The sequence below is a fragment of the Sturnus vulgaris genome, chromosome 8, assembly GCF_052056855.1.
Source record: "Sturnus vulgaris isolate bStuVul1 chromosome 8, bStuVul1.hap1, whole genome shotgun sequence".
Taxonomy (NCBI): domain Eukaryota; kingdom Metazoa; phylum Chordata; class Aves; order Passeriformes; family Sturnidae; genus Sturnus; species Sturnus vulgaris.
In genome coordinates this window covers 37,191,792-37,201,321 of record NC_142250.1, presented here as the reverse complement: position 1 = coordinate 37,201,321, position 9,530 = coordinate 37,191,792, and the positions used below count along the sequence as shown (strand labels likewise).

Below are 9,530 nucleotides of genomic sequence, written 5' to 3'. Positions count from 1 at the left end.
AGACACCTTTCTTGATTATACCTTTGGCGATACTTTAGGTTTTACATTTAATTTGCATTTTGTTCTTAGTGAATATTGAAGTCTTGAGTGGAGGATTGAATTTTATTAGGACATCTGGACTGACAATATCAAATCAGACACCAACGTCCCAAAGCATGCTAAAATTTCAGAGTTAATTAGAACGAAGTGTGTTTAATTAAAGCCAATTATAATATCTGAAATTATCTGATCGATCCTTGTTTGTTCAGTTGGAGTCAGTTTATATTGTTCCCGCCGCACGATGGGACCTGTCCGGCCGCCAGCTCCCCGCGGCCCCGGCTGCGCGCCCGCGCTCTTCCGCGGGGGCGGCTGCTCCTCCGCCTGCGCGGCTCCGGGCAGCCCCAAGCCCCTTCCCGGGGCCCCGGGGGGCAGAGACGCCGCGGCCCCGCAGCATCCCCGGGCCGCGGCCGCGCATCCCGCGGGGACCGGGAGGGCAGAGCCCGCGCCGCGCCCTCGGGCCGCCGGGAGCCGGGCAGCGCCCGCGGGGAGTTTATTCCCGAGGAAAAGCTCCCGTTGGGGGCACGGCTAGCAGGGCTGGCTCTCGGGCACGGCGGAAGTTTAAGTCTTTTTTTCCCTTTATTTTTTCCTTTTTTTTTTTTTTTTTTTTAAATAACTAATTTTGATGTAACAATATCGGGGCGCAGGGCCGCGGGAGCTCGCCGGGGGGAGCGCAGGGCCGAGAGCCAGTTTGGATAAAACAACCCTGCACCCACAGGGAGTTCCGTGACCCCGAGCCCGACCCACCGCGCCTCCGCTCAGCCTGGCCGGGATCCGCGCAGGAGCGCGGGAGGTGCGCGGCCGGCCGGCCGAGGGGACCCAGGGCCACCAGACACGGCCGGGGACAGGGACAGGGACAGCGTCCCCTCGCCCTGCAGCCGCCCTGCGGTGCCTGCGCGGGGCGCGGAGCAGCTCAGCCCCCCCTGGCCGTGCCCGCGCCCGGCTGCGCCCCGCGGGGCGGGCGGCTGGAGCGCACCGCTGGCCCCCTGCGCTTCGCAGCGGGCCCGGGATGCTCAGGAATGCGAATCCAAGCTCTGAAATGAGCCCGGCGCGGGTGAATCCGTCCCGAAAGGGGAGCCGGCGGGCGGTGCGGGGGTCCCGGCCCTTCCCGCAAGCTCTGCCCGTGGCGGGGCTCTGGGGGCCTGGGCTGGCAGCGAGGCCGAGGAGCCCCAAAGCAGCGGCGGCAGCTCCGGCCTCGGCTCCTCTCCGCTCCTCTCCGCTCCTCTCCGCTCCGCTGCTGGGCCGCGTTCGGCCTCTACCCCTGGCCAAGGATGCGCGACCCCCCGCGCAAGGGTCGGGCTGGGTCCCCGCCGCGCTGCGCCCCCGCGTTATCAGCGCCCGGCCGGGGATGAACGCCCTGAAGCAGCGGCCGCGGGGCCGCCGTACCTGAAAATACCAATTTACCCCAAAACACCAATTTCTCCCTCCTGCAGCACGGGAGTTTGTAGAGATTTGCTTCGGTTACACCGGGCATAAATTACGCCCGGTGTAACCCGGCGCGTTGGTAATGAAGGCGCCTTCCAACAATTAAATTGAAATATGGACCTTGGCGAGCTGCGGGGACACGGCCGAGCCCCCCGAGAGCGGGGCCGGGGCAGCCGCTCCCACCGCAACTTCCCGCTGGGAAAGTTTGTGCGGTGAGAAGCGCGGAGCTGGGCAGCTCAGGGCCGGCCCAGGGTCGAGGAAATAGCGGAATTACCAAAATTACGCTCTCCAACTTGGTTGATTTAAACCGTGAAATGAGAAATAAACAAGAAATAATAATAGGTGAAGAGAAGAAAAAAAAAAAAAAAAGTGAAATGATTGAGATAATAGTCCCGAGGGGATTATCCCGAGGGGGGAAAAAAATAAAATAATAAAGTTTCAGGGAATACTCTCAGGGCGGTAGGAATAAAAGCGTGAGTTTTAAGCCGCGCACAGCGCGGGGTTCCGTGTCCGGCCCCCAGTGCGGGGCAGGAGGACGCGCTGCGGGGGCTGCCCGTGTCGGGCCGGGCGGTGCGGGGGGCGCGGAGCGGAGCGGGGCCGGGCCGGGCCGGGGGACAGCTGGGCTGCGGCCATCTGAGCTCCTCCGCCGTGACATCTGGGAGCCCGCTGGTGTGTGGCACGCGCATCGCTTGATGTCGCTATTTAAATGCAAATTTGCGGGGGGATCACTGAAGCCTCACCCCGTAAATTCACACAAAAGGGAGACTTGGCGCCGGAGGAGGAGGAGGAGGAGGAGGTGGAAAAGGAGGAGGGCCGCGGAGCCGGGAGGGCTCGGGCCGGCCCCCCGCAGCCGCGCACACCCCCTGCCCGCTCCGCGCAAGGTGCGCCCAGCCCGGGGCTGCGCTCCCGCAACCCGCCCGGGGCTGGGGGGGCCCGGCCGCCGCTCCCCTCCCTCCCTCCCTCCCGGAGCCACCGAACAGCGAGGAGCCGCCGGGGGCGGGCACCCCGCGGGATGCCGGCCTGGGAGCCGTGCGGGGCGGTGCGGGAAGCGGCAGCAGCAGCAGCAGCAGCCCGGGAGGGCTCCCCCGGCCGCCGGCAGCTCCAGCCAGCCAGAGTGACAAAAAAAAAAAGAAAAAAAAAAAAAAAGAAAAAAAAAAAAGATAAAGTTGGTGAATGATAAAGACCGTATTTTCCACGCTTTGGGTGCAGGACCAGATGATCTAGAAAATGAGCTGAAATAGATTCAGGCTCAGAGCCTGTTGTGAGGAGCAGCTGATTCCCCCATTCCTGGCCAGATGGCTTCTGAACACAGATTTGCATTCATTTTCGCTTAATATCGTCCAAAATAGTGGGGCAGCTGCATTTGTTGTCAAAAAGGTTTAAAACTCCCTTTCTTTCTGGGGCAGGATCGTTACCTTATGTGATGGGCTTATGGAACTTTTTTTTTTCTCCCCTCCTTAGTCAACAGTATCAGATTTAAAAGGATTTGTTTTAAAACCTTCTAATTTGGTAATCAGATTTAAATCGCCTTGGCGCGTGTAATCTGAATTAAAGATACTGTAAATGATTTTAAGCTTTCGTTAGCGGAGGGGAAGCACCAAGTTCGGCGTTGTTCATTTGAGGAAATATCTTGCAATAATAGCGGTGTTGGACATTTTTTACCTGATTTTTAGCAGGGAGGATTTTGCGGGCTGGGGGGACCCGCAGCCCCCGGCGCCGGCTCCAGGTCCCCAAATGTGTCCGTGCCACCAAATGCCACCGCGAGCATGGCATTGTTTGGGAACTTTGGTATCTCTCTCTGCGCGTTAAAAGTGTTTGGGTTTGTAATCTGCTCTACTGTACCTCAAAAGCTCCGGGCTGATTATGAATACAGGAATTTTCTTTTAATTTCTCATGAATAGTTTCCATACACTTTGATTTAAGGTTATTAACATTCTATAGACAGTGGCATCTTTAATATGTGGCGATCGCTTCTAAAGACTAATCTCATTACCCTCAAATAGTCATAAAATATGATTTTATTATACTTACGTATTTAATTAGACGGCCAGCAATGTAATGGATTTTGAGATCGGGTAGAGCAACAGCTTTGATAATTCACTTATCTTTGGCAATAGTCATTAACCCCCAACACCAGCAAAATAGATTGCTTTCTAACACATCCTTTTTTTTTTTTTTTCCCCCCATTCTTTTCCCTCACCCCTTGGAGAAAGGGGATCCTGATAACACAAATCGGACTTTCGATTTTCACCGATTCATTCAGATATGAGCGCCGATTTTCCCCGAGTTCGGGAAATATTAACGCGGGGACGTGGGAAATTCGCAAAAACAAACACCAAAAAATAATAATAATAAAAAATAATAGTACAAGGAAGTCGTAGCCCACACTGGGTGGAAAAGGCTCATCAGTTGAGGAGACGATGTACAGATATAACATGTAAATATATAAAAGACGTCAATATGTATAAAAATCAATATATAAGAATATCAGTATGTATAAGAACATCAATATAGATAAGAATATAATAGATAAGAATGTAATATATAAGAATATCAATATATAAGAATATATGAGAATATCAATATATAAGAATATAATATAGAAGAAGATAATATATAAGAATATAATGTATAAGACTATAATATGTAAGAATATAATATATGAGAATATCGATACATGAGAATATCAATATATAAGAATATCAATATATAAAAATAGCTATATATCAATATACAAATAGATATCAATATACACATATATGCCAATATATAAAAACGTATACAAACAGACCAAATACACAGAAATCTATATTTCTATGGAGATACACAAACACAGATGGACCTAGAGCCGGGGCTGGCTTTGCGTGTGCACACCAAGTCTCAGGCACAGGTATCCCTGGCCATGTCCGCGCTGCATTTATAGCGCGGGGGGCGCACCCAGCATCCCACCCTTTGTCCGGCCCGAGCCGCGCCGCGACCCCTGCGCTGGGGTCAGCCGTGACCCCTCCGGGGGGCGCAGCCCGGCCCGCGTGTCGCCGTCGCTGTGGCTGTGGCGGGGGTGGGAAGGGGTGGGTGAAGGTGGGTGGGTGGGTGGGTGGGTTGGGGGGGGGGGTGTGCAGAACGGGCGGGCGCGCCGCCGGACCCCGCGCTCCATATTTGGGCGTGGCCACGCCCTCTCCGCGACGTCATCGGTGACGCCACGTCTCCCGCGGCGGCGGGGGCCCGGCTCCCGGGGAAGGGGCGCGCTCCTCGGGGAGGGAGGGCCGGGCTCTGCGCGCCTCCGTCCATTCCGCGAGCCGCCACGGGCCCGCGCCCCGTTCTCCCGTGTGCCCGGCAACACCTCCGCGGTAATCAGGATTTTTTTTTTTTTTTTTTTTTTTTTTTCCCTTTCCCCCCCGTTTATTTGTCTTTTGGAGCAGGAGAGCCTTGCCAGAAAGTGGTCGATTCAGCAGTGTCCTGAAGCTTTTTTTTTTTTGCCGAGCCGGTTTTTACTAGGATGACACCACGTTGAGCGCGTCTGCAAACAACAACAACAAAAATATTTATTCTTTTTTCCCCCCTCCCCCCCTAAAAAAAAAAGCCACCTCGCAGTGTCGCCGGCTGCAGTTATACTTTTTCCTTCTTTTTTTTTTTTTTTCTTTTTTTTTTTTTTTTTTTTTAAACCACCAAACTGGAACGCCATCCAACTCGCCGCACAGAAGTACTCAGTAAATTGTTTATGTCGTGCCAATACAGGACAGATTGAAGAAGGAAGCAAGACTTGAACTGAGCTTTTCTCCTACTGATCACAGGGAGTAAAGTCATCTCTTATATTCCAGTCGCCAAGGAGGGAGAGAGAGAGAGAGAGAGAGAGAAAATCAAGCAACAACCAACCCACCCCGTATCTGACATTTCCCTCAATTTTAACCCCTTTTGGTTAGGAGCTGGTTTTGCCCAAATTTGTTTTAATGTTTGGGATTCAGGAAAATATACCAAGAGGTGGGACGACCATGAAAGAAGAACCGCTGGGCAGTGGGATGAACCCCGTCCGCTCATGGATGCATACAGCTGGGGTAGTGGATGCTAACACGGCCGCCCAAAGGTACGTCTGCCAAATCCTCTCCCGGCGGTTTTCTCCTCCTGTATTTCTCATCCCGGCCGTAAATCCCCCCCCCCTTAACTCCCCCCCCCCGCCCGCCCCGTATCAGTTACAGCCTCCCCGCTCCGCGCCGCTCCGCGCTCCCCGCATCCCCCCGCATCCCCCCGCGGCCGCGGAGCCTGCGCGCCCCTTCCCGCCGCTCTCACCCACGCCTTGTCTTGTTTTCTCCCGCAGCGGCGTGGGGCTGGCTCGGGCACATTTCGAGAAACAGCCGCCTTCCAATCTCAGAAAATCCAATTTTTTCCACTTCGTCTTAGCTCTGTACGACAGGCAGGGACAGCCGGTGGAGATTGAGAGAACAGCTTTTGTGGACTTTGTGGAGAAAGAGAAAGTAAGTCTGCCAGTTATCTTAATTTTTTTTTTTTTTTTTAATTTTTTAAGCGTAATTGAGTGGAGCAGAGCTCATTCCCAGCACGGCAGCTCTCCCGGCACTCCAGCGGCGCCCACGCCACGTGCGGCTCCCCCCGGTCTCACGGCCGCTCCGAATAGACCCCGGGGTTAGAAACTTAGCGCCGCGGCCCCCGACTTATTTTAAACACCGGGAAAACGGCAAAACATGACATATTTGCACCGAGCTAATGACATCATCAGCGCTCCACACCAGGAAAAAAAAAAAAAAAAAAAAAAAAAAAGAGGTGACCGTGGGCTGAATTTCTGCAAACTGTTAATTCCGAGCCGCTTCAGGGACGAGAAAATGGGCAGCAGGAGGAGGGCGATATTTTTCATGCTAAATGTAATTATTTATCGTTGCTTGCAGGAGCCAAACAATGAAAAAACTAACAATGGGATTCATTATAAACTTCAGTTATTGTATAGCAATGGTAAGTTGTCGTTCTCTCATTTTTGAGCGTCCGTGTGCCGCAGAAAAGTCTGATTTTCCTTCCGAGGCCTTTTTTTTTGGGGGGGGGGGGGGGGGTGCAGGGGGATAAAGGATATAAAGATTTCGAGATTAAAATTACACGCGTGTAAACACGGCTCTTTCCTTGGCATATAAGGAAAACAAAACATAAAGGATCGATAAGTCAATGGTACTTCACATGATTAACCGGCTGGGCTTGAAGTGGAAAGTAAAAAAGGGGATCGATGGCTGCTCGGGCACAGCGGCACTTTTAAGGGACTTTTTTTTTTTTCAGTTTTGGGAATTGATAGTAATTATTGGGATGGGGCGAGCGGGCAGAGCGGAGCCCCGGCCCGGCGGAGCCGCTTCCTCGGGCGCGGAAAAGCCGCGGGGGGACGCGGAGCTCCAGCGCCCGGGGTCCCGCGTGTTCCCCGGGGCCGTGGGGCCGCGGCCGGGGGGGGGGGCTGGCTCGGCCACGGCCCCCCGAGCACCGGGCTCAACACAACTCCGGCACCGGCTGATTCCCGGCTAATTTTTATCGTTATTAAATTTTTTTTTTTTCTTTTCTTGAAATTTTGAATTTTCTGCTGAAGCCGGCGCGGGGCCGATCCCTGCCCGCTGCGGTTAATTGCCTGACCTCATCCTTTCCTTGTGGGATTGGGGGGGTTCGCTCCCGAAATCCTGATCGGAATTTGTCTGTGCTTTCCCTCCGCAGGAGTTAGGACAGAGCAGGACCTGTACGTTCGGCTAATAGACTCCATGACCAAACAGGTGAGAAAGTTTTCTCTTTTCTTACCGCGCGAGTTCCTAAGTTTGTATTTTGCCCTCGCTTGGAAAGGTGGGGGGCGAGCGAACCCCCGGAGCGCGCCTACTTTTAATTTACCTGAGCGAGTAAATCAGGGAGCTGCTGACTGAGATCCCGATTACCGGAGGATATTTGGGAAAGCCAAAAAGGTGTGGTGTTGTTGCTCTTCGAGGCAGCGTTGAGATCATTCAGTGGTGTGTGTGGCATCGAGGACGACGTCATGGGAACAGATGTTTGATATAATTAATTTAGCGAGGGAGAAAGGAAAAGGAAAAAAAAAATCCCACCGAGTTACCCAGATTTATTTTTAAATGCACTTTTCCCCCTCTATAACTTTTTTTTTTTTTTTTGAGATATTTTTTCCTCGGTGAGGAAAGGGCAGCCCCTTCCCCACACTCTGAAACTGGCCGGGATTAGTCCTTTTTCTTTTATAACGCGACCATCCAGTAACGCGAGACGTTTATTTGGATTTAAAAGTTAAATGTGCTGAGGTGAAAAGTCATCTTGTTCTCCTCTAGTCCATATTCACCTCTCAGCCCCCCATCTCCATAATTCAAACTCCATGCTCCAGGGGTCACCCAAACCCGTCCATTTCCCTGAGATCAGCTTCTGTTTCTTCCTCAAACCTCTGTCATACCTTGTAAATAACATAATTACAAGCAGTTCCTTATTAAATTATTTAACCTGTCTTGGTCAACTTTTCCGATGATAACTACGTGTTATCAGCGTTGCACCACAGCAATTACAGACACAGAGCTTGGGATTTAATCAACTTTATTTCCTTTTTTCATTTTTTAATTTTTTTTCCTGGAGAGATATTTCACGACTTTTTTTTTTTTTTATTATTGTTATTTATTAAATATCTTTTGGAGGAGTAGGGAGGAAGGTGAGAATGGGGAATAATTTCCAGTGTTCTTGAAATCAGATCCCAGCGATGGAAATTAAAACCATTCCCCCAGCCTGCCGGGCTGTAACACCGCTGCCTGTTCTGCACTGCCGGCCGAGGCCAGCCTGTCCACATCCATTATTTTTGGGAACTTTGCAGCCCCCGAGGCGCGGGCAGGAGAGTCCCCCGGGTCGGGGTGGGCCCCGCGCAAGCTGCGCGCACGGCCGCGCTCCCACCCCGCAGAAACTTTCTACTCCTGCTGCCTAAAGCCGGGCTGGATGTAAAAACCTCCAGGAGTAAAATAGTGGGATTTCCTCCCGGAGAAAAGCGGAGCTGACAGGCCAAGTACAATTACTCTGACAAAGACGGAGGCGTCGTACCCTTCAATAATTATTTCGCTGGGTTACAGAGCAGCCTTTTAAACTCCGGAGCGCTCTCGAGTTGACAATGTGGGTTTATTTCCTTTGTATACAGCAGCTAAATGTTTTCGGAAATCGCTGTAGTGGTGTAATTAAGAGGCTGACATAGGCAGCTATAAGTTTCGTTAGCGCCGAATAAAGGAGCAGAGAGGATGAATTCGAGGTGCACTTTTATTGTCCATTTCGGCTCGTACCTTTGCAGCAGAAAAAGGGCTGAAAATAAAGGCTTTTAATCTCTCCTCGCTGACGGGAGAGGAAAAAAAATAGCCCAGTAACTGATCAAAGAGTCAATGGCGCTGAACCGACAGTTTATGGATTTCTGTTTGTGCTACAAAATAAAAAATAAATCACTTATAAATACGTGGTTTCATCAGAGGAAAAGTAACAATCACCAGAAGTTATATGGCACGCTGCGACAACAAACACTCGCGGCCACAGCCGCCTTGTTATGTCTGCGCTGTCATCTATGACCCCCTCTGTTTGCAAAACAATACCTGGAGGTGGGGACCCCCCCGGCCCCTCCGCGGGGCTGCCGGAGCGCTGCGAGCCCCGGGGGGCTCCGGCCGGGGGCTCGCTCGGACCCCAGCCCTCATTCACAGCCCGGGCTGTGCGGGGACACGGCCAGGCAGGCAGGGATGCGGGAAGGCAGGAGGAGAGGCAGGGAGGCAGGAGGAGAGGCAGGGAGGCAGGCAGGGAGGCGAGAGGCAGAGAAGCAGGGAAGCAGGCAGGGAAGCAGGCAGGGAAGCAGGCAGGGAGGCAGGGAAAGCAGGAGGAGAGGCAGGGAAGCAGTCAGGGAGGCGAGAGGAGAGGCAGGGAAGCAGGGAAGCAGTCAGGGAAGCAGTCAGGGAAGCAGGGAACCGCAGGCAGGGAGGCTGCTCGCAGCCCGGCGCTCCCCCAGCCCGGCGGGCGCCGGGAGCGCAGGGCCGATCCCGCACCTCGAGCTCCGCACCATCTGTTAGAGCCCATGCTCAAAGCCCACTCAG

At 52.9% G+C, this 9,530-nt stretch overlaps 1 protein-coding gene across 2 annotated transcripts in view; it reads left to right on the top strand.

The window, feature by feature from the left end:
- Positions 1-4,870: 4,870 nt before the first annotated feature.
- The window catches only part of EBF3 (EBF transcription factor 3), a 119,080-nt gene continuing 114,420 nt past the window's right edge, over positions 4,871-9,530 (top strand). The window contains exons 1-4 of one of the 2 annotated variants that reach the window (XM_088169468.1): positions 4,871-5,542; positions 5,774-5,930; positions 6,357-6,420; positions 7,153-7,208. In XM_088169468.1, the coding sequence (XP_088025594.1) occupies positions 5,409-5,542; positions 5,774-5,930; positions 6,357-6,420; positions 7,153-7,208 (411 nt within the window). In that variant the 5' untranslated portion in view covers positions 4,871-5,408. The remainder of the gene's footprint in view (positions 5,543-5,773; positions 5,931-6,356; positions 6,421-7,152; positions 7,209-9,530) is intronic. The other variant, XM_088169467.1, reaches the window with a different exon arrangement.